At 37.5% G+C, this 25,301-nt stretch overlaps 2 protein-coding genes, 1 non-coding gene and 1 pseudogene across 3 annotated transcripts; 1 reads left to right on the forward strand and 3 right to left on the reverse strand.

The window, feature by feature from the left end:
* Positions 1-796: 796 nt before the first annotated feature.
* LOC126786598 (BTB/POZ domain-containing protein At3g44820) lies at positions 797-4,400 on the reverse strand. The gene is made up of 4 exons (XM_050512455.1): positions 4,138-4,400; positions 3,836-3,905; positions 2,161-3,369; positions 797-2,064 (listed from the first exon to the last, which is right to left on the reverse strand). The coding sequence occupies exons 1-4, from the start codon at positions 4,185-4,187 to the stop codon at positions 1,495-1,497; spliced, it is 1,899 nt and encodes a 632-aa protein (XP_050368412.1). The 5' UTR covers positions 4,188-4,400; the 3' UTR covers positions 797-1,494.
* Positions 4,401-6,917: 2,517 nt separating this feature from the next.
* TRNAR-UCU (transfer RNA arginine (anticodon UCU)) lies at positions 6,918-6,990 on the forward strand. The gene has a single exon. It is a non-coding gene; the product is annotated as a tRNA-Arg (tRNA).
* Positions 6,991-7,472: 482 nt separating this feature from the next.
* Positions 7,473-10,613, reverse strand: LOC126785942 (UDP-D-apiose/UDP-D-xylose synthase 2). Its single transcript, XM_050511622.1, has 9 exons — positions 10,239-10,613; positions 10,063-10,155; positions 9,840-9,947; positions 8,910-9,024; positions 8,704-8,837; positions 8,514-8,615; positions 8,341-8,433; positions 8,114-8,249; positions 7,473-8,021 (listed from the first exon to the last, which is right to left on the reverse strand). Exons 1-9 carry the CDS (start codon positions 10,515-10,517, stop codon positions 7,906-7,908), a joined length of 1,176 nt encoding a protein of 391 aa, XP_050367579.1. The 5' UTR covers positions 10,518-10,613; the 3' UTR covers positions 7,473-7,905.
* Positions 10,614-19,037: 8,424 nt separating this feature from the next.
* LOC126787295 (calreticulin-like) lies at positions 19,038-22,062 on the reverse strand (annotated as a pseudogene).
* Positions 22,063-25,301: the final 3,239 nt, after the last annotated feature.

Below are 25,301 nucleotides of genomic sequence, written 5' to 3' on the forward strand. Positions count from 1 at the left end.
TTACGTCCCCAAGGAAACTCAAACTTAGCTTCACCCACCTATTAAGCAGTCCAATACAGTGTGAACTTCATTGACATGTTTCCTTCCAAGATTATAAGCATATCCTCCAACTAGGAACTCAAAAGTCAAAACTAGCTCCAGGAAAGTCTGAAAACTATGTAGACTCGTGTTTAGGTCTAGTAAATGGAACCACCAGTACACTATTTTTCATTAGTTCTGGCTTTGAACCCCATATACTAGTAATACTACTCATCGTCTAATTTTCTACAGCAGTAACAGCACGTACAATCTCGGAATCTCCAACCCAAGAGCACTCTTTACCGCCAGAACTAATCTTGAAAGCACAAGAGCTTCTCAAAGCCTTTCACTTTAATCTGGCAAATCATTGAAAGTTTGAAACCATAAACAAAAGCGAAACAAAAGGTGCAATCTTTATTGCCTGTAGGTAAACATTGACCAACTTCTACTGTCTGTGCCTAGAACCTAAAGTCCTAAATATTAGCCTCAAACACCACTCAAAGTTTCAAAATCATATATCAAACTCAGACATCCATCATTGAATAGAGGAGGCATACTCGAGTTTGGCACTGTGGGTTTCCATAGAATGGTCACAGCATTGCAATGACATGCATCTTAATATAGTAAAAATGGCTCCATGATATTTTGTCACCATTAACATATTTTGAGAGTTCTTGTAAAGTGGTACTGTTAATACATGCTTATTATCTATTGCAAATGACATAATATTCCTTATAAAAAATTTCTCTCTTCCAAAGAGATCCGTCTTTGTCTGATTCCTTACAGCCAAGCCTGCGTTGCTGGATATCATATCATGAATCTGGGACTATAATGCAAAACGTGATTACAGATACAGAATCAAAAAATTTCAAATGACTAAAATGCAAGCCAATCAATTTTCAAACATAACAATACCACTAATATTTTCCATTGTTAATTCCAGACTAACAAGTTACAACTCGACTCTTGCAGATGTACATGTATAAACTCACTGTTAAACTAAAGATCAAAAACTCAAGAACAACAATTCCTTTAATCTATGGGAAACTATGTGTATAACTTATAGATATGTACCAAATATCAACCCTGGGATCTGGAGATCACATTCTGAGTTCGGATTAGCAGCATTCTATGTTACATATATACATGTATACCTGTACTCTTCTTACCTCATTTTTGTGAGTTTAACCTTTTACTGCCAATCACCACCCGGAAAGAAGATCTCTCCATGCTTGAACAAAAACCAACCATAAAAAAGACAGTCTTCTGTAGTATGAAAAAAGTTGTACCGTCCTCCTCCAGACACTGCTGAAACCATTCCGGTTGGTTCACAGAAATGTGAAGGACGCGCAACACGTTCCAAAGGTTTTGACAGTGATGTTAACTGTGGAATTTCTTCCTTTCTCCAATATCTCCTCAGGACCAACCGGAACACCAAGCACAAATGGCAGCCTTCCGATTTCTTTGTACTATCTCTCAGAACAATGAGAAACTTTTATTGTGTCTAGAATGGCAGGAAAAACGCCCCTGCTCAACTGATGCTCTTGGGGAGGGCCCAGTACTTCCAATGGTATCTAGTTTCGCATCTGAAGGTCGCGAAAGAAGATTGCAACCAATTCTCCTGGCAACCACATGAGGCGAACTGATTGAACTATGTGATTTGGTCACCTTTTTCATCTCTTGCTTTATTTTACTAAATTCTTGTTCAAGCTCACCAACTCTAGATCTCATTTTGTCCATATCCACCTTTAAAACCCGGTTCTCACGCACCATATTCACCCACCCATCCCTCTGTATAATCTGGCCAGCCATGTCACCTTGGGCAATAGCAGGACCTGCAGGGGCACTTTCAGTTTCTAAGACATTCAAATGACCAGCTAGAGCAGTTCTCAAATGCATCTGCTCGAAGAACAGGACTTGAAGAACAACTCTAAGCGGCAACCTATCATTTTGGGATGCATGGGCATATGCATCAATAGAGAGTTTCTGGAAGTCAATGATGTTGCAAAGTTCTTCCTTCTCCTTATCTGAGAGCCAAGGATGTGCCTGAAAAAAAGATTAATACAATTTATGTTGCAATAAAGAGATTTCAATAAGGAAAGAGCTGTTTTTATCTAAAGATGAGGTCAAGTAAAATCAAACCTTGAAGTATATATCAAGTGACCTATACAGCCCATCATGCAAAGTTCTTGAAGATTCTGGAAGAGCCTCTGCAAGAGAGCGTATCTTTCCAGGCTTTAGAGTTACATCTGATGCGACCTCCGCAATGTAGCTATCAATCTGCTTTGCAACTAACCTTAATGGTTCGGATGATGGAGATATTTCCAGTTCAACTGATGCTGGAGAAAATGGTGTAACTTTCAATTCTGATGACATGAAATGTTGGATTATCCGCTGAACAGTGTCAGTATCATACAATGTCTCAGCATCTGAATATGTGGGGATCAGAAGACCATCTAAAGTTGCAAATTCCAGTTGCCTCCCTATTCTCTTCTCCAGAGAGTCCTTGCAGGTTTGACTGACCCCCAATATTAATGCAACACGAAGAAGTCCTAGCAAAAACCGGCAAAATGATTTACCCTTCTTCTGGGGAAGAAGTTTTTCAATGCTTTCTAAAACTACCCTTTGATCAAGGGCAATAGGTGCAAAACTAAAACTTGTAACTGTCCTGGGTATACCATGTTGTCCACCCAGCCATCTACCTAGGCCAGGTAGGTATTTTCTGGTATAGTGCATTACAGCGCCTACGATGTTTTCAGGTCTTATACCCTTCATTTCCATTGCCTTGATAAGTCTCTCAAACAAACTCACACTGAGGTATGAGATGTCTTCAAACCACCAATCAGACTCAGAGCTTCGGATCCTTGCTCCAGTATTAATTCCATTCCAAAGGATGCTTCCACCAGGACTCTGTAAGCTACCATACATCATCATCGGCCATCCAAATAAACTAGGATCTGTGCAAACCATCACTGATAAAGCATTTACACATCTGTTTATTATGCGAAGCTTTTCTGCCCTTTGGAACACAGGCTCAGAACTTTGAAGAGCCAAGATACAATCTTTCCAGTTGTGAAGTATATGCTTATAGAAAAAACTCTCTGACCTCGAGAGTAAGTTTTCGTCTCCAAACTCGTCTATCATTTCAAGGTAATCCGCTGCACAGTACACCATTACTATGTTTCTAGAAGTCAATTCCACCCGCATACCATAGCAGAATTTAGCTGCGATCAGGAACACGTCAGGGCCGCCAGGGAAATCCTCAAGAACTGTACTGAAAATCTTCTCATGTTTCCTTTCTGACTCTTCATATACACGTGCTATCTTCCCACATTTTGATATGAGTGGAAACTGGAGAGCGACAAATTGTGATAAGTGAAACTATACGTAAGGATGGAAGAAGACAACAACAGCAATTCAGAATAAAAAAAAAAGTCCCCTAGTAAGATAAAACAAAGTAGCTGAAAACATAGTATAGGAGTTTTTCCAGCAAAATGATGCTATCAGCAAGCGCATATGACATTCAATTCTTCGATTTCCAGAAAGATAAAGACAAATAGATTTTCAACTTTGCATACTACTACATATTAACAAGACAAGATTCAAAGGTGAAAAGCTAAAATCCAGGTCTAAAGAAATTGCTTCCCAGCATAAGAAAGAAAAATCTAGGAGTTGACCGCAAAAAAACTGTCATGAAGCAATAAACCAGTCAAACTCACATCCTTGAGGTCTGTGAATAATTTTAAGATTGTCAACAACTTCTATCCATATTCAATCCCACAATTCAATAACCATCATCTCAATTGTAAGAGCATACCTTATGAAGATGAAAGCTTACACCATCCACCACAACGGTAATATCACTCGGCAATCCAGCTTTGCAAAACCTTCACACAAACACAAAACACTGACTACATCAACAACATGATCTCTTATGACCCCATCAAACAATCAGTCCTAATTCCAACAGGATTAATGAACTGAACTGTAAAAGATCATCAATCCAATTATAACCAAAGTCTAATTTCAACAACCCCACGTAAACTAGACCAGCAACATATACAAAACAAGAACCACTCTTACAATCAAACAAAGTGGAATTAGAGAATGAGAAATTACCAGTCATTGCCCTTTCTGAAGAACTCAGAAACCTTCCCAGCAGGAGGCATGGCAGAAGAGGGGGTAGAATACAAACAGGGTTGAGTGGTTGTCTACCAAAGCAGGTCCATTTTGGGGGGAGAAGAGAGATTTCTTTAGCCAAAAGTAAAGAGTTGGGTTAAAAGGGAAGGAATGAATTGGAAGAGAGTAGGAATCCCAAGTCCAAACAGAGTCAAATAAACAAAGAGTGGGCCTTTACAGCTATCAAAGGACAAAAACAACAACACCCCTCCGGGAAGGCGCATCATTCTTATGGTTATGTTTAATTTTGGAAGGGGTGTGTCTGACATCATTCTTTATGGTTGGATTTATTTTGATTTATATTCTCTCTGGTTTTTGACTTTCTGGACACTATAAAAGTGTAAATCGTCCAAGTTGTGAATTTCTTCTACGCTACCTGAAGCGAATTGAACACTTTAATACCTAACATTACTATAGCACAATGTCTTGGCAAACAGACATAAATAGAAGATTACTCACTTTAAGATTAGAGTAAAAATCTCCAAAGTGCATGATTCACACATCTTTCAAAAAAATATCTAGCATCACAGAAAAAAGCAACTGTGAATCATGTGTCTCAATTTTAAATGGTAAAGAAACCCTAGAATACTCCAAGCGGCCGCAAACATAGAGAAAGCTTCGTCTGGCGGTGGCGGCCTTGACGTCCCGCATGGACTTGGCCTTGTTGGTGTCATGCTGCTTGCTGTCGGACGGGGATTGATGATTGTGATCAAGAATTCCAGGAGATCTATCGCTCAAGCTTTTGGATGGTACAGGTATGGCTTCGATTTTGGCCGAAAACCTCTAAGAAGTGGAGAGTGGAGCCCTTGGGTTGGTGATAGGCACGAGCGGGGTGGTGGTGTGGTCGGGATGCGGCAATCAGAGTAGGTCAAGGACGAGAGTATGGCGGAGCCATGGTGGTTAGAGATGGCGACTTGGCTTGGGCCATACCTGGACGTCTCTCGGCTTGAGTGAGCTGGTCTTTTTGGGCTATTTGGATCTGAATTATTACCCTAGGATTCATCTCTTAGTGGGTCTTAGTGGTGCTAGGTTTTGTGCAATTTGTTATTTTTAACTTTTAGCCGATCATTTTCTATCTATTATAAATTGTATGACTGTGAATAGCTCAATTTCTACCAATATGATCTTTATCTTTATTCTTTATGTTTGTGCCTTTATCAATATAAACTTGTCAAATGACATATCTCATAGACTCGCTTCTTCAGTATATAGAATGAATAGACATATGATATGTATCATTATGAGTGTGCTCATAAACTCTTGACTAGCATCTCGAAGATATATGTAATGAGTAAAGCTCTTTTTATAAACCAAGTGTTTTTTTTTTCAAAAAAAAAAGTGTCTCAATTAATGATATATTCAAATCTAACTACCATTCTTTACCGTGTAGGTCAAATATTATAAGTACTGATTTGGAATGTGCAATCCTATAAACCGCACCAGTTGAGGTAAATTGGTTATAGATTGTATATTGCACAAGATAGATCATAATTACAGTATCACAAAACCATTGGAAAGATATATATGTGAATCATGTGTCCGATAGTAACAAAAATTTAGAACATAATTACCATTTTGACCCGTGTGGCCATATATATGTGAACATAATTACCTAAAAAATTTGGCATGAAAATCACCGGTTGGTGCAAATTGGCTCTGAAGATTACAACCTACCAGAGCTAAAATAATGGTATGTTTCATATATATACGCGTCCCTTGATCAGCTGTATAAGTATAGTATCATGATTCTCATGGTATCTACAGCTAGGTTATCACAGTCATAAGTCTTAATCAGCGTGATCGAGTATGATGAATATGAAAATAATAACAATGTAATGTAACATAATGTAATTCTTTATTAATTGATAATGTGAATATGAAAATAATAACAATGTAATGTAACATAATGTAACTCTTTATTGATTGATAATGAGGTCTATATATAGACATTACATACATAGTATCCCGATGAATTAATAATTTATATCTATTACATTAAGGCGTAATCTATACTAATAGGGTAAAACACGCATAATAAGTAATTGACTGAAATATTTTATATTTTACTTTATCAGTAATACAGTGGTGGTGATATAATGTTTAGTTCATGAGGATGAGATAAGTCATAATGAATACAACAAACATAACCATGCCAAAATGATAGATCTGTTTCATATGGTTTTATTTATTTATTTCTCACCTACAACGTAACATAAACAAGATATATGTAATAAACTTTGGATCGAGGTGGCAATATTGTGGTTTTCTGGCCCTATCTATGTGGGTTGAATGGTTATTGGTGTTCCTGATTGCAGAATCCTCTAGGTTTGATATAAAGGCAAGGGTTAAGCCCAAACTTTGCTAGCTAGTTACAAAAAACTACAGAGGAACTGATATGCATGTTTTGTTAGATACAAATATCGAATGTTACACCTTAAAATTGTGTGCTCCAAGTTTCTAATACGATCAAATGCGCCTTCTACCCTCCAGTTTGTAAACTTTGGTAGATGCATCTAATATGTTGTGTGAATGTTGAGCACAAAGCATTGGGATCTTTCGATATCTGTTACCTACTCCTCATTCTTTTCCATGGAGAGTGGATGATGTATTCTCTATTTCTCTTCCACGACGATTTTCTCCTTACCTGACTTCAGAGATTGTTGCAGTGGAAACAAGCTTATCATGGTCATTAACAACTGCAGGAAGCAATAGGGCATCCAGCACCCGTGGCCTAATGGATAAGGCGTCTGACTTCTAATCAGGCGATTGTGGGTTCGAGTCCCACCGGGTGTGCATAAGCAGTGGTCTTTTTAATATTTGTCAAATGTAACTAAAATGCTAAACTAATAGATCTGGAAGAGCAGCTGCAGGCTTCTCTTTGCTTTAGAGATTAGACTGCAATAGTGTCAGGGGAGTGCCAGATTATATTGTAAGATACGAAATTAATTGCCTACTCGCTGATTCAGATACGAGCATCATGCCAGATGAAGAACAACCCTAATTTTACCCAACTACTTGTATGTTTTTGTAATGTACTTGTCATCTTGCACATTCGTTTAAGCTACTACTATTCCATAGTATATATATAAGTAAAATCCATACGAGTTAGTATGTGAACGGCGAATACTGGTTGACATTACATACGAATGGCTACGATTGCCATGTATTTACACAGCCGTGTATAAGAATTCTCAAAAATCAACATGAAAACTATATCACCGTGCTCTTCTTCCTTGTGGAACAAATACAGGGAATAAGGGCGAAAGAAAACTATATATGCTTGAAATAATAAATATAATAATGATTAACCAAGAAAATCATAAGCTGAAAGGTTATCGAAAATAATACAATATATGCCCCAAATGGAGGAAGGACGAACACATCCCCAAAAGAACAAAACCAGCTTCAATTGTATAGTGGCCTATAATCCTCAGCATGTCGTTGCAAAAGCTCAGGTGACAAATTACTGTAACTTGATATAGTTTTCTAAGGACATCTAGATATACTGCAAACATTCCAAGCACAAAATGCTGAGCTCTACCACGAACTATTAACTAACGACATCCGTGAGACGAAAAAAAATGTACTATATATTCGAATCAAACATAAGGTTACATATTAAGATTTCATAGAAAAGAATTTGAACACCTGCCAAACAACAGCACACCTAAGGACGAATACGTGATTGGCGTCAAAACCCAAGTTTATTTAGTTTGTGGAAGCTGGTTGGGAAATGGCCTTCTTAATAGCCTCGGCATACGTCCTGTGCTGATACGTGAGGGTTGATTCAAGCAAGTCCCATAATGAAGTCTTTGGATTCCAGCCTGTCGTAGACGGGGCAATCAGAAAGTCAGAATGCTGTTGGTCAGATCAGTTAAAAGTAAAATAAGGTGGAGGAAATATGCTAGATAATTACCAAGCTGCCTGTTGATGATGGTCATGTCTGGAATTCTCTTATCACTATCATCATATCCCACTCCATAAAATTCCCTTGAGCTGACATCAACAGTTGGTTGCTCAAGTTTTGGCTCACCACTCACCTTGGCATAAACCTGCAATGTGCAAGACATCAATCATCAAACCAAGTAAGATAAATGCAGGACTTCTAATTAAACTTGATTATCTGACAAGTAAAATAATCACCTCAGTCATCATTTCACCGAGCTGCCTAACTGTGACTTCATTGTTGGGGTTGCCCACATTGAATATGTGACTGTTGGCCCTAGCAGGATTTTCCTGGAGAAAAGTTACACACTAATGAGCAACGCCTTTTGCATGCCAAATATTGATAGAAAAGATAAGTTTCCAAAACTTACAATCATCAACATAACAGCATCAATAGCATCCTTTATATACACGAATGTTCTTTGGGATTCGCCACCATCTACCAGCTTGAGTGGCTCGCGACGAAGAAGATTCTGCAACAGAAGAAAGTAGGAAATGATCACAATAAATATACCAAATAGAAAAGGAGCAGTACTAAGGTACCAAGTTATAGGTACACACATTACTAAAGCATGCTAGAACTCTTGGAACACCCTCACTTGGGCCATCAATGCCGGGAATGAAATCCATCCTAGGTCCAATCCAGTTAAAGGGTCTCACAATGGTAAACTCAAGACCATTTTCTGCTCCCTCAGCTGTATACAAGAAGAAAGTGCATCAGACCTTACATAACAGCAAGGTAACAGACAAACAAAAAGATAACTGACCATATATTAGCCTCTCAATCAATTGCTTTGCGCAGGCATAAGACCATCTTTGCTTTTCGATAGACCCAAAGATGCAAGGAGAATCATTTTCATTAAGCACATAATATGCAGGATCCTGTGAAAAATGACGAGGAAGTTAGTCTTCTGGTAACAGACATACTCACTTGTATTTTTCATTGTTAAAAATTGCATTCCATCCAATATATTTATGGAAATGAAAAGAAAGACAATAAATAAATAAAAACTCAAGAAAAGTGGAACCAATGCATTTTGGTATACAGCCTATATCCCTCAATTGACCTTTTATCTTTTTTCAATCATGTCTATGTGATCCATTCGTAATGCAATTGCATGGACCATCGCAAGCTTAAGATATATCACTCTGATAATATATCAATACACATGCATGTCAATAACATGGCCATCCTCAAACCGGAAAACAAGAAAGCCAAAAGAAAGAAAAGGATAAATAGTCTACAGGACACCTAAAGCTATTATGTTTCCAGGGTGTGACGTAAAGCAAGTATGAAAAGGTTCACTTCCGAATCAAATTAATTCACAATTTCCTAATCTTACAAAACAAAACATGAACCTAAAGAAGTTCTGATGTGGGACATCAAAAGTGGGATGTTTACTGTCATTTATTATTCCTAACTTTTTAAAGGTTGAACCAGTTCATTCAATAAATCAATATATTCTCAACTGCTTTCCTACTACTATAAAAAATATCAGCATATGCAAGTAGTTTTGTTCGTCCAATACTGTAGATCTACTGATTTCAGCATTTGCTTAAGCATTACACAACGACACAATAAATGGATCTCAAGAAACCGAATTTCGCAATCAAACAGTTTGCATTAAACAAACCTACACAATGCCAAAAATGAAGCAATTACATAACGAAGTGAGAGAAAGAAAGGGAGAGGCTACCTGACGAAGGGGGCTATCTTTAGGAAGAAAGCTTCCAATGGTCTTCCCATACACTTCACAAGTCGAAAAGTGAATCAGCCTCTTGTTGTTTTCAGAACAGTACTTCACCTATAACCAAATCATCCACACCAAAATCAAATCAACATCTCACATCAACTTCAATCAAATTTCACAATCAAATCTCAATTTTCCAAACGGAAATAATGTAGAGCAGCGAACGCACCACAGGCAAGGCATCGATGAAGTTGCTGTAAATAGTGTCCAGCGGGCGCGTGTTGTAGTCCGCCGGAGTACAGATCGCGGCCAGATTGATAGTCTGCAGCAAATCCTAGCCCGTAAAAATTCCAAAGCAGTAAAAAACACAAAGTAAAACATAGAAGAAGATGAAGAATGAGGTACCAGATCTGAGGTCTTGATGAGGCCTTCAAGGCGGGAGTCGTGCTTGATGTTGAGGCGGTGGAACTGGATGCGATCGGACCAAGGATGACCGTCGGATGGCTCCAGCAGGTGCTTGATCTTGTCATTGTAAACGTCCAAGGCTAGGACCTTGTGCGGCGTCTCCGCCATCAGCTTCTCGCAGAGGTGGGACCCGATGAAGCCACCGGCGCCGATCATGCATATCGTCATCGGCTTTATCGGCTTCCCGTCCAGATCTACTCTCGCCGCCGTGGACACCATTCTCTTCTCTTCTCTCTCCTCAAAACGACACCGTTTACGATTCTGTGGAGAAATGCAGTGGCGGATTTGAGGTGGTGAGAGTTTTGGGGTTCGAAGTGAGAGAGGGAAGAGAAAATATGGGAAGAGAAAAAAGAGGGGTCAGAATGTATTTAAAGGGAGGGGTAGCAAATGGGATTGGGAGGGAGAGACTGGGTGCACATGCCCACACGCTGAGCTCGCGTTTGGGCTACGAGCGGCTGGATTGGGTCAAGGAGGAGGGTGCTGGGGTGGTATGTTAGGCTTGAGGACAGTGGATTGGGGTTTTGTGTGAATTTTTTTAGAAGATTTGGATCTGGGATTAGTTTAAAAAAAATTAAAATGGTGTTGGATCAATAAGGGAATTAGAAGCTTGGATTGACAGAGGACTAGAGCTGGATTTGCATATGGGCAAACTGGAATCATGCAATGTTTTTAATCTTTTTTTTAATACATATTATTTTTCATTTTTTATTCTCAAGCTCTAAAGTCTAAACACACGTCGTAAATATCATGTTTATCGCTTTTTTCATTCAATAGCTTATATGAATTCATCATACCAGTCCCATAAATAATGTAAGATTCGTTCAAAGTATACTAGTATACTCAGTAGGGATATGAATTGGCTAATGATACATTAGGGGAATTTGGAATAGATTGAGAAGCTTTTAAATCTCGTTCCATACTTTTTCATGTTTTCTTGATTATATTTTCTGTAAACTTGACTACCACTAATGCAACGTTACCAACTCCTTATGTGTTCATAGTATTTAATGGAGAAAACTACAAAAAAAAAATCCATTTTGCTATGAACCCTGATCGATATCTTCTTTTGCATGAAGAGTGATTACAAAAATCTTATGAATGTACATAGTTGTTTTATGAAATTGTAGTAGGGAAAATGAAAATCTTATTGTTATAAACTAGATGTCGTACCACCGGTACACGAATTACGGTGAGGCACATCAAATTAAGTCTTAAAGTGCTATTATTCTCTCTATTAAATTTGAGCGACGTGCATTTTGTTATTTTCAAAAATGAATACAACAACACTATGAGGTCATTGTCGACATTTTAAGAAATTAAATTTATCACTCACCTTTAATATGTCTACCTTATGCCCATCACCTATAGCCACATGTTATTATCTACTAACCATAGTTAATTGTTTTATATCTTACCTTTGTTAATTTTTTTTTCTAACTAAATAATTAACTCATAAAAAAATAATAATAATATCAAATTCACAATGTAACTCAAAGCACCAGATTTTTTTGTGTAATTTTTGTGTTTCGAATTACATGGTCTGAATTTTAATTGTGTATATTGGGTTTAATATACAGTGGTTAGTTTATCCATATATAATTAATTTTTACATGTTAATGATCATTGTAATCTATTGTTTAAGCCATGGTCATATTGATCACGTCTATATGCAGATTTTGGTTTGGCATCAACACTTCACCTCAATCCTTTGAGTTAATTATTTAATTAGAAAAAAAAAAGAAAAAATTTGCTAAGTTAAAATATAAAATAATTAACTATAATTAGTAGATAAGAACATGTGACATTAAAATAAAAAGTGGGCACAAAGGTGTGCATACTAAGAGTGCGCGATAAATCTACTTACACATTTAAAGCCTAAGTTTAATGTATGAATGATTGCCACTTTTAATGGATTTTTATAAATAATAGCATGTTCTAGTACAGTGTTAAATTAAGTCACAACTCATTGGAATTAACTTAGAGATTAGAGATTACTATTTTTTTTAATAAATCGCTATCAAAATAAATTAATTTGGAGTTGTTAAAGCTCCCTAATCACTAATCAGTGTCAATACTCAGATACAGATTGATAATGGTAGATTGGTAGACACTGAGTTGCTTTCATAAATAATAGGGGTGGGCACGGGACGGGATGGGACGGGACGGGGCTCATCCCACGTCCCGTCCCACTCTTTTGAATCGGGACGGGATGAGGGTTTTTAAGAATGCATCTCACTCGTGATTAATCCCGATTGGGACGGGACAGGATCGGGACGGGACGGGACAAATCCCAACTCCCTATGAAGTTAAATAAAAACCTATATTTTTACTTTTTCATTAACAAAGTAACATTTAATAATGAAATTTTAACAAAAAAAATGCATGTTATGTTCAAAATACTATAATTTAGCATTATTATTTGAGTTGAAATAATTTTGGAGTTATTAAGAACATAAATTAGTTTCATTTTAGTACAAATATATAAGAATTTTTAAGTTTTCATTAAAGGTGGGACGGGACGGGACGAAGCGGGATATAAATTATTCATCTCACGTCCCGTCCCACTATTATGAAACGGGACGGGACGAACGTTTTTAGACCTCCGTCCCGTCCCATCCCGTCCCTATAATTTCGGGACGGGATCATGATTTCTGTTTTTTATGCCTACCCCTAATAAATAATTTTTTGAACCAAGCATATGAAGTAAGCATAGAGAGCAATAGTAGTGATTACTGATTAGTGAGTGACAATCCCATACGAGTGGCTTTCCAATGAGCTGTCTATCTTTCATACTCACGTGGGTCATATTTTGTATTCAATTCCCATAAACCCACTTGCTCACGCCTTGTTTTTAACGCGCTTGCCATGCTCCCACCGGCCAAACGCTATTTGTGTAACGTTTTTTTCCCTTTAATTCATGACGTTAAAAACCATAATAAAGAGAATGAACGAAAAAACTTGCATCACTCTCGCGTTTACGTATTTTTCATAATATAAATAAATAATTTAAACTAATTTAAAGTTGAATAAATTAATAAAGATTATTTATGCAAAAAATTAATACAAATAAAAATGGTTTTCTCAATTAATTGCATCAAACAGATTAACGGCTAATTATGAGACTATTATCTTTCATCATGATTGTTCATTTGTTTGATGCAATCGACCAAACAAACAATTTTTATCTGTATAGATTTTTTACATGAATAATATTTATTGATAAAATAAACTTTTGAACAGTTTAAATTATTTATTTATATTCTCCAAATACACAAATGAGATAGAATTTAGACGCACGCGTATATGAGATTGTACGCAAGTTTTTTCCGAGAATGAATAGAATGCATGTATAGTACAATGTTTTGCAACATAATGGGGGCCACGATTATGTCTAGGGGTGGGCACGGGACGGGACAAGATCGGGACGGGACGAGGGTTTTTAAAAATGCATCTCACTCGAGATTAATCCCGGTTGGGACGGGACGGGACAAATCCCACCTTCATATGAAGTTAAATAAAAACCTATATTTTTATTTTTTCATGACAAAGTAACATTCAATAATGATATTTTAACACAAAAAATGCATATTATGTTCAAAATATTATAATTTACCATTATTATTTGAGTTGATATAATTTTGGAATTATTAATAACATAAATTAGTTTCATTTTGATACAAATATATATAGAATTTTTGAGTTTTCATTAAAGATGGGATGGGACGGGACGAAGCGGGATATAAATTATTCGTCTCACGTTCCATCCCACTATTATGAAGTGGGATGGAACGTGGGACGGGATCGGGATAGGACAAACGTTTTTAGACCTCCGTCCCATCCATATGAATTTCGGGACGGGATCGGAACAGGATCGGGATCGAGATTTCTGTTTTTTATGCCCACCCATAATTATGCCAAACTGTTGTGAAGTGATCTTAAAGCTAAAAAGTTATAATTTATGGGAGTTTATTCAGAGCACCGACGTAGACAAAATCACTTTTGCCATAATTTCCCTGCCTCAATCATCTCCTCCAATGCTATGATTACGTGTCCATTACTTCGATATGTAACTGTTAACATTAAAAAAAATCTGCCCATTCTTCTTCCTTTTCTCTTTCTTATTCCTTTAATTTTTTGTTTTCAGATTTCTCCTTCTTCTCTTTCTATTTTGATAATCATCTCTGTGAATCTCCTCCAATTGAAAGTTTGAAACCATCATCCAATGGAAATAAAGAATATCTATAATTCTGGGAGAGAGAAAGTGGTAGGCATATTTAACTCCCGGATTAATATCTGGGTTTTAAAACCAGATTTTTCACTTGTTGAAAAAAAAAACCCAGATTTTCTCTCTCATATATGATCCTAGATTTAGGAAAAGCAGATGGAATCATACATTTTTTGGTGATAGGTGGAATCATAGACTCTTCCTTTTCAAAATGAAGAAAGAAAAAGTTTGGGGATTGTAATACCAATGACCTCATGTTCTTTTTTTCCCTAATGATTTCATACAGCCACCATTGAAGGCTTAAAGCCGGAAATTTTCTTCATTTGATTCAAAATCTCGTCTCAAATTTAGCATAAAATCGAGCCCCGATCAGCGGCGGATTTAGGCTAGTCTTGCAAGGGCTTAAGCCTTGGTGGGATATTTGTAAAACATAATTAACCTACCATACCTACTTGTATTTATTGGTTAGGCTTTATTATGTTAATTCAGGGTGCTAGGTTCAACTCCCCCTAAAAGCATTTTATCTTGTTCTTGTTCAGTCCTCCTTCTTAGTCTTATCTATTAGAACTTGAGCATGTAAGGAAGTTTATCTTGTTTGTTGTTTTGCATCTGGTTTTGGTTGTTAGTTTTAGGTTACATTATTGTTCTTGTGGTGCTGCAGTACTTTGATAATAAAATGAAGTTTCACTTGACTAAAAAACATCGTCACCTGCTAATAAGATTTCATCAACTCAAAAAATCATACCGTAAGACCATATAGACTCAAAAATACACTACATTCTTCTTTATCTAATAGACTTTTTTTGAAGTCCTGGTAGCCATTTCATCCTGGATCCGCCACTGAGCATGTAGTCATTAGCATGCAACTTCATCATATTATTGTAAAGTTTTGTACTCAACAACATGGATCATTTCTTTTTAATTACAAGAGAGTCACTAGGTTCTTAAGCTATGGGTAGAGTCTTTGTTTCCAGAATAAATTTGCAAGGAAAATTTCAATTCGTCCAAACATGAAACATGCAACTGATTCAAGATGCTACAAATCTCTATCTCTCTCTCATGACAATAAAATATTTCTTTTTAAATTACATGCTATGTAATGAACTCAACACATCAAAATTTCTTTAAGTAGACTATTATGTTTAATTGTTTTTTCTTTTTGTTACTCTTTAAAACAAAACTAACAACTTCTATTTGATGCATGCATGAAGTGATTATTCCGAAAGATGAAAAAACTTATTGATCATGATAATAGATGTCTAGAACAAGTCAGAGAAAAAACATGTTCTTTGTCCAGATTCCAGAAGCAAGTAATATTCAAACTAGAAAAAAAAGGAAAAGAAAATGGTCAAAATCATGAAAAGAGATAAATGGACATGATTAAAGACATGAGGAAGGATAGATATGGAGGAGAAATTTAGAAAAATAATCACTTTTTGAGATGGAAATTGATAATTAATTACACTTTAGATTTTTGTTGAAATCTAACCTCTTTGCCTAGTGTAAAGACATGATTCCCCAAAGCACAATCTTAATTAACTGAAAGAATAGAAATGTCACTAAAAACCAATGACGAACGCGACCTCAAACCTGACATGTATCCCCTCCATAAAAAATTTCAATTTTAGTACACTCTGTCAAAATCCATAAATTCATAGCTAGACACTAACTGGAGACAACAAAATTGTCGACTTCAGCACGATTAAAGGTTTTTTGGTCTATTATTGCCAGGGCCGGCCTTGGGGCAAGGCGAAACAGACCTGCGTCTGGGGCCTCCAAAAATAAGGGCTTCCCATTTCGAAGGGACAGAGATCGGCTCAAATCTCACATGCAATGACCGAGTTATGTATAGCTCGTCGAATGAGAGATAATGGTGGTGGTGGCAATCCCTGACGTGGCCGGATTGCGGCGGCGCGGTCGGTCAAAGGTCACAGTCTCTAGGTTTCTCTGTTTCAAACAGAGAGAACATAGAGAGGGATGCGTGAGGGAGAGAGAAGAAGAAAGAAAATAAAGAAGGAAAAGAAAAAGAAAATGAGAAAGAGGTTTGTGTGTGGGAGAGCCCACCCTAGGCTCTCATTTTACTTTAAATTCAACGACGGAGATCAAATGATAGAGATCAAGGGCTGAGATTTAAAAATATAAAAAGTGTAATTTCTGAAAATGCGACTTAGGTAATCATAAACTTCGTAAATACATATAAAATTAACCTGAGCATTGGAAAAATATTCCGAGTATACCTCCATGCTCGTGACGACAAGTAGTTTAACACAAAAATGATAAATAAAAAATTTGACATCTCTAAAAAATGTCGATTAATATGACAACAATGCCGAAAAGAAAAGAGAAATTTGCAGGGCTCACTCTACCCCCTTAAAGAAATTTCGTCCTCGAAATTAACTGAGTATCAGAAGAGGTGCGGATATGCCTCCCGCATAAGTGGCCTCATTACGGCTATACCGTCTCTACTGCACATTCAGCACTTGCACCTCGCGATTCCATAGTTTCAAATCTGGGGCTAAAAAAGACAAATAAGATGATTGCAGCTTAGAGGCCTCCAATTTTTTTTCGCCATGAGGTATTTTTGACACAGGGCCGGCCCTGATTATTGCCACATAGCACGTGGACCTTTCATCTTTGTATAAACCCTGCATCTCTTCGGGGAGAGAATTCGCCATCTTTGGTAGGATTATGCTAATAAAAATGGATAGGTTCAAAGGATATTGTCATTTGGAATGACGTGTTCTTGGCGTGGTTGGTCTCTTGCTTGAATATGGAGAAAACATGCATATGAGGTGTTGTAATAAGCACTAGATAATCAATGATGAGAGCATGTAGTACTTATGATCATCAAGTTGTAATGCCCGTAAGGGATGCAAAAATAACATGAAACTTCCACACATGTATGTCATAGAACAAACCTCATGATGTTTCACCTCGTGAAATTCATCCTCGTGGAAAATTCATCATATCAGAAGTTCAAAACTCTTAGTTGAGGGATTAAACGTTTGCAAACGAAAACGTTAGTCAAATGTGAATTTTGTGTTTTAGGTAGTTATGTCTTTACACCAATCAAAGAGCTAAACCGTGGTTTATTATCAATTTCGATCTCAACAGGTGGTTATTTTTCTAAATTTCTCGATATAGAGAGTAGCATAAGCACCGACAAGCTCAGAAGTGGGTGACGCGCGGGCCTGGAGCGCGTGGGGAAGCTGAATTTGTTTGGCGGTGGTAGCGCGTGTACAGAAAGAAGTCAAACGATAGAAAGATACTCAGTTTGAAAGAAACACACGCCCACACTGGAAACACTCTCAAATTCGGAATCAGTGAGTGTGTGCGTCAATGTGTGTGGATGTAGGGGTTTTTGGCAGCTTACGCGGAGTTTTGGGCTTGTCCCTGGCGCTGGCTATTTCGGGGATTCACGTCACGGCGCGGCTACATTTTTAGTCATGCATTTCAATTTTATCTTCAAATCCGATGTTACCCAACGCAAGAAATTGTTCCCATATGTGCCAGGTAGAGTGAGAGTTCATAACTTCGTATATGATGGATGTACCTCTATTGTACTTGTTACTCTTGCTACGTTGAGGTATAATCTTAATGGATGCTATTTATGCAATGAAGAGAATGAAATGAAACGGTTATGCATATTAGCAGGAATTATGAGAGAGTTAATCGACAAAACTCTTTCCAGAGTTACATCATGTACTTAACTATGTGGTTCAACACTTTAGATGTACTTGTCCAAAAAAAAAAACACTTTAGATGTCTTTAATGGATTGGTTATCTTGTTCTGGGGATCAAATTTTCTCTCTTGTTGGTAGTTCTATGGATGGGTTGTAAGGAGAAAAATCTTTGAGTTTGGAATGACAAGGCTCAAACATTTTTGTTTAATTAGTTTTGAAACTTTATGATTCTACCAGGAGCAAATTCACTCGTTATAAAAATGATAACCCAAGTTGATCTCCGCGTTACATGGTAACCCAGTTAAGAGAATAATTGTTTTCTGGATAACAATTAAGGCCACATTAGACAAACGGCACAAACTAAAGCCAACTATACTACTGACATAATTTGGTATAGCTGTGCCGTAAGTAAAATGACTTTTGAATTTGCTCTGAGAAAAAACAGTTACAACGTTTGGTAAACTGTTTTTAAAAGTACTGTGGAGTGAAAAATAATTTTTTACGTTTGGTAAGTTGTGAGAAAAATGGCTTTTTTAGTAGGCATACTTACAAAATTGTCAATAAATATTTAAAATGTTAATAACATAATTAATCATTCACCTTCTCTAAATTATAGACTACGAGATTTTCCCGTTTTTGGGATAATTGTTTGCAAATATTTTGATTATATTGTTTGGATCAAATAAAAGATTTATGTTAAAACTCTGCATATTAAACAAAATTCATCCAGAATATTGCACAATAAATTTATCCATCATAACCATTACACAAAATATATGAGAGTTAATTGCAACTACAATGCATCCATTAGACTTTGTGCAATCATATTTCTTAGCACTTTCTTAGCACCACCATTTCTTGTCTTCTCATACCATCTTCCTCATGCTCATTATCCTCCATATCCTCACAAATTTCTTCACTTAGGTAATCCTCACCATGTGGCCTTTAGTTTTCCATTTCCATCTATTTGAGATGTGGATTTCTTTTTTCCCATCTAAAAAAGACATGCTTAGTTCCCTCAATTTATTAATAAAACCGAGACCAAAAACATATCAGTATTCAAGACGACATGCAAAGATAGCAAGCAATAACCATGTTATGCTATCAAAGCAATCACTTGTAGTTCTGCATCCAAGATCTGCACAGATGCAAAACTGCCATTTTCGTTGGCTAAGGTTGTAAAAGCCTTGGGCATTGCAACACGTGCTTCAATGACACATGTATCGTTCACAAGAAACCCATATGTGCGATCATTGAGCACAGTCAGGGGAATTAACGTGGTAAATCCCCAGTCACTGTCTTTTTTGGCAAAATACACGTACCATTTTTGCAAAATCAATATGCCAATGATTTCAAAAAGAATGACCAAGGAGATAGCCCTCCCTAGGTACAAAACATAAATCAATAGTAGAAAAGAAAATTCTGAAAATTTGCATCAGTACTAATAGTGAACTCGATAAGAATTTTCATTGATAAAGATTGACCATAATAAACATATGCATATACTATCTAGTATCAACTACACCCCTCGTAATTTGTATTACCTATAACAAATAGCGACATATTTCCCAGTGAGTATCTAGTGCACTGACAATTTCCTTCAGCAGAACCTAATGCTTTGATATGCTATATATCAAAGCATTTAGTTAATAATCAAATTTGTGCATCTTCACATGTAATAACAAATTATAGCTTTATCAATGAAAACCCAAAATGCAAAACAAGTACTTTCTAAACAAACTAGAATTAAATTCTCATACATAAACTTAAGATTTCAAATGCTGAATTTGCAAAGTCTTACACCAACAATGTGCATTGTAAAACGAGAATCTGAAAACAAACAAGCAGTGCAGACACGTGTACAAATAAAATGTAATTTATAATCAAACGCGGGGTTACATTCTTTGTGAACTCCTCTGATTCTATCTCCGTATATATGTAACTTGGCTCAAGGGTGACGTGCACTTGATCTTGAGAATTTGAGTTTGATTTGAATTTGGATTTCATGAAGAACGATCGATTTAGTGGCTTGACGATTCTTCGTGGATTTGAGTTTGGATTTGGATTTGATGAAGAACGAGCGATTTGGTAGCTTGACGATTCTTCGTGGACTTGAGAGATTTCGGGATTTCTCGAGAGTGATCTTGCTCAAATGATTTTCTCTCTTCTTCTCAAATGTAAAAAAAATCCCCCTCTCTCTTTATGTTGAAAATGGTATTTATAGTGTCAAGAATATTCTATTTTATAGAATATTTTAATGACACTAAAATAATAATATTTCTTTAGTTGTATAATTAAATCAATATGTATTTTCTGATTAATTTAAAATTAGTTATGAGAATAACTAAATTAAACAGATTCCAATAATTGATTTAATTATAACCGTAAAGAAATTTATTACTTTAATCAAATATCCGATTACCATTTCGATCGTCAATGACATTCAATTTCCAATTAAAGTCGGAATCACATAGCTTTGATTACGATCATCCGTTTATGTGCTGACGCGAATTTTATTCGGGTCCATACTGACTTTGTTGACTTTTGGGCCATGTGTGTAATTTTGTCGGGTTCTTGGTCGATTTAATCATTTAATGAAGATGATTTACTGCATTAAATTTCTTGTGTCTACAAATGCCCCCACTTCAAGTCGTGCTGCAGACATGTCGTCGTCACGTGCTGAAAGCGTAGCTTGAAGTATGCACTTTGATTTGGAGAATTTGTGGAGCTAGCTTCCGGGGCTCCGCAAATTTTATAGTAATCTTTCCTTATGATTTCCGAGATTTAGTTCAACAGAAAGGGAAATTACTGACTTTCCCGTCGATTTATTTGATTTGGTGTTGATTTGGCATGGTTTGAGCATTTATTGATGATCATTAATAATTCATCTCTAGCATTGATTGCTTAGCAGTGTTGGTTTTTTTTCTCTGCCTGCATTAATGCAGTTGCATGTTTGTCTACTTGAGCATGCTTTTGCATTCTGCACGCATGTCCTTCTTACTTTATACTTCTGAGATGTTTGACTAATGTCTCATATATATTAGTTTAGTTCATTAGATCATAGTCCCGTAAACATCTATTTAATCTCTTGTAATCTTATGTTTCATCTTCCTCATTCTCAACATCAGAATCAGCTGGATCATCCTTTGATTCCTCTGCCTCTTTCTTCTCTACCTCTTCAAATGCTGTTTTCTCAGCATCTTTTTTTTTTCCATGTGCTTTCAGCGAGCTGCTTGGCATGCACTGGCTCATCAGTGATCACAATATTGTCAAACAGAGTTCCCGATTTCACCTACCATAATTGAATTCCAACGTATTTCAAGTTGGGGAAAACATATAGGTCAGGGTCATCGGTGAATTTCGGGTTGTCAATCATTGGTGCCTTCTACTTTCCCTTGTAGGTGGGGTTCTTAATTTTCTTTGGCTTCCATTCACCCTTGTATTCAGGGTTGGGAATGGTTGGGGCTGTCCATTCACCATCTTCCTCATCATCCCAATCTTCAGGCTTCTTAGCTTTGGGATCTAAGATTTCCTTTGGCGGAAGAAGATCCCAATCACTGTGTAGGCTACCAGTTTGCTTCTCGATATTGTCGATAAGGATGCTATAGGTAGCATCTGGTCGGATGATAAAGGTGTAAACATGAGTGAGCTGGTCAGTCTCAAAAGATACGTCCTTCTTGATCAAGTTATTTGTTCCGTTGTAGTGGAGAATTGCATGAACTTTCTTGGTGCTGTATCCAGAGATATCTGGTCCAAACATGATGTTGTATGGGGTATCAACACCAAAGCTCTTCTAATCTACATCACCACGGAGCAAGTTGATGTAGCCCCCACCACAGTTAAGTTTATTTTCATGTTGTATGGGGTATCACCACTAAAGCTTTTTTTTTCTTTTTTTTTTTTCGGGTATGCTTTAATGTTTTTTTTTTGGCTTTGACCCTTTTTTTTCCTTTTTAGGATTTTGACAACAATTTAAGCGCCACGGTCGATCTAGAAATTTGACTGCTTTCGAGACGCGTTGATTTCCGGCGGATTTGAAGAACGTAAACGACTTAATCGCTTGACTGCTCTCATTTCACAGACTTGATACTTGATAGCACTCAATAAAAGCATTTTAGGCTTTACGCATCACATTCACGACAATGGCTTTCAAGAGTTTCAAGAACGTAAAAGACCTAATCGCTTGACTGCTCTCATTTCATAGACTTGACAGCACTTAATAAAAGCGTTTTAGGCTTTACGCATCACATTCACGACAGTGGCTTTCAAGAGTTTCAAGAACTTAAAAGACCTAATCGCTTGACTGCTCTCATTTCATAGACTTGACAGCACTTAATAAAAGCGTTTTAGGCTTTACGCATCACGTTCACCATGACGGCTTTCAAGAGTTTGAAGAACGTAAACGACCTAATCGCTTGACTGATGTCAATTCATAGACTTGACAACACTTGATAAAAGTGTTTTAGGCTTTACGCATCACATTCACCATGGTGGCTTTTAGGAGTTTCACGGATGGGACAATCACTATCCTCGACGATGTTGAAGATGAGCAACATGATGGCACCACGTTAACCGTATATCCCTCTCTTACCGAGCAATTCGCTTTTAAAGCTTCATTCTATGGCAGCTCAACTCCCGTCTTGTAGTGGATTTACGCAGTGAAATAAGTATTTGCTCTATGATTGGGAGACAAACCCTTATTTTTATTTTGATGTGACTGAACTTAAGATTGTTATTCTCAAGCTGCTTACGTATCCTTCTACAGAAGGAATTAAGTCATCACGTAGTTCAAGGGGTTTTTTTGTACCTTGTGCAGTTTAAGCTCATGCAGGCGTGGAGCATTTTTGTTTTCTTTTGTTCTCTTTTTTTTTCTTGTCTTATGTAGTTTAGGCTCGTGGAGACTTGGAGCATTTTTTGAGGTTTTCAAGCATGGTACTTCTTCAAGAACTTGCCGTTAATGGGACCGATCCTCAGACCGTCTTCCGCCACAATTTTGTAAGCTCCATTGGTGTATACTTCTCTGATGACGTAAGGACCATCTCACTTTGACTTGAATTTGGAGCCAGACTTGTGCGTCATAATGATGGGTCTTCGAACAACAAGAACTAAATCATCAACTTGAAATGACTGTGGTCGAACACCTTTGTTGAAGGCGTGTAACATCCGAGCTTGATAACATTCCAGGTGTTGTTGTGCATCAAGCCTCTTCTCGTCCAAAGCTTCTAACTCTTGCAGGCGCAACTTGACATTTTCTTCATTTGTGAGACCTTCTTGCAAAGCGATTCTCAATGACGGGATTTCTTTCTCTAATGGTAACACGGCTTCGACACCATAGACGAGAGAATAAGGTGTAGCATTTGTGGTTGTCCGATACGTCGTTCTATAAGCCCAGAGAGCTTCGCCCAATTTCTCATGCCAATCCCTCTGCTTCTTGCTGACAGTTTTCTTCAGAATGTTACAAATCGTTTTATTGAATGCTTCTGCTAAACCATTTGCCGGGGCGTTGTACATCGAAGAAAAGTGAAGCTTGAAGTGGAATTTCTTGCTCAACTTTTCTGTTGCGGTATTCGAGAAATATTTGGCGTTGTCTGTGATGATGCACCGTGGTATACCATAGCGTTGTATAATGCTTCCCGTAATGAAATCCACAACATTTTCTTTCTTTATTTCTTTCAGTGGTATCGCCTCTGCCCACTTTGAGAAGGAATCCGTGGATGCGAGAATGTACATATGAACAGCCGATGATTTCGGAGTGATGGGTCCGATTACATCCATTCCCTAGACATTGGAGTGAAGTTGGTATGAAACTCACAAGCTTGACATTTTTGTGCATACTCCATACAATCCTTGACTATGGCGGGCCAATAATACCCTAGTCATCTTACTTGAAAATGTAACTTCGGTCCTGACTAATGTGCTCCACACACTCCGGAATGAACCTCTTCCATGGCTTTGACCGCTTCATCTTTTCCCAAGCATCGAAAAAGTACTCCGTCAAATGACCTCCGATATAAAGTTTCTTTATAGTATAGGAAGCGCGGTGCTTGCCGCTTGATGCTCCACCTTTGCTTCGAATCTTCAGGTAGCTGGTTGTGCTCAAGATAGTTGATAAAGGGATGCCTCCAATCTTCAACATCAATAGTGTGAACTGACACTACATGAGAACTGGCACATTGGAGTGAAGGCTTTGTTGTCACGACCCACCTTTGGCAAATTTGGATGTCCAAAATTTCGTCTCCAGACAATGCCAAGGTCGCCGCCAAGTTTGCCAATGCGTCTGCCATTTGATTTTCTTTTCGTGGCACATGTATGAGTGTAACTTTATCAAAGCCCTTCAAGAGTTGTGTGGCGAGTTGGAAATAATGTACCAACTCTTCCTTCTTGACCTCGTAATTAGTGAGCAGTTAATCAATCACCAACTTCGAGTCTCCATACACTTCGAGACTTTGGATTTCAATTTCTAACGCTGTTTGCAATCCCATGATTAAGGCTTGGTACTCTGCGACATTGTTGGAGCACAATTCCCCAAGAGTGAAAGAATAAGGCAATATCTGCTTTTGTGTAGAAACAAAGATAACACCAGCCCATGCTTCGTCTGCCCTAGATGAGCCATCGAAAAACATCTTCCAAGTAGGGAGAACCTCTGCGAGGAAGACTTCCTCGTCCGGGAATTCATCTGAGATTTCCCAATCCACTGGAATAGGATGGTTTGCCAGGAAGTCGGCCAACGCCTGTCCTTTCACTACTTTAGCGGGTACATATACGATGTCGGATTGGTTCATTGGTAACGCCCACTCACCATGCGCCCAGTTAAAATTGGTTTAGATAATATGAACTTTACTGGATCGGCTTGCGCCACTAAGTGCATTGTGTAAGCTTGCATGTAATGTCTCAACTTTTGAATGGCGAAGACGAGTTCAAGACACATTTTCTCTATCAGCGGATAATTTAGCTCAGGTCCGGTGAGGGTCCGACTCAAGTAGTACAAGGATTTCTCCTTTTTGGCCTCATTTTCTTGGGCAAGAAGGGCCCCAAGTGATCTCTCTTGAGCCGCGATGTAAAGGATAAGAGGTTTCTTGGCGATAGGTGCACCAA

This window comes from Argentina anserina, chromosome 3, assembly GCF_933775445.1.
Source record: "Argentina anserina chromosome 3, drPotAnse1.1, whole genome shotgun sequence".
Taxonomy (NCBI): Eukaryota; Viridiplantae; Streptophyta; class Magnoliopsida; order Rosales; family Rosaceae; genus Argentina; species Argentina anserina.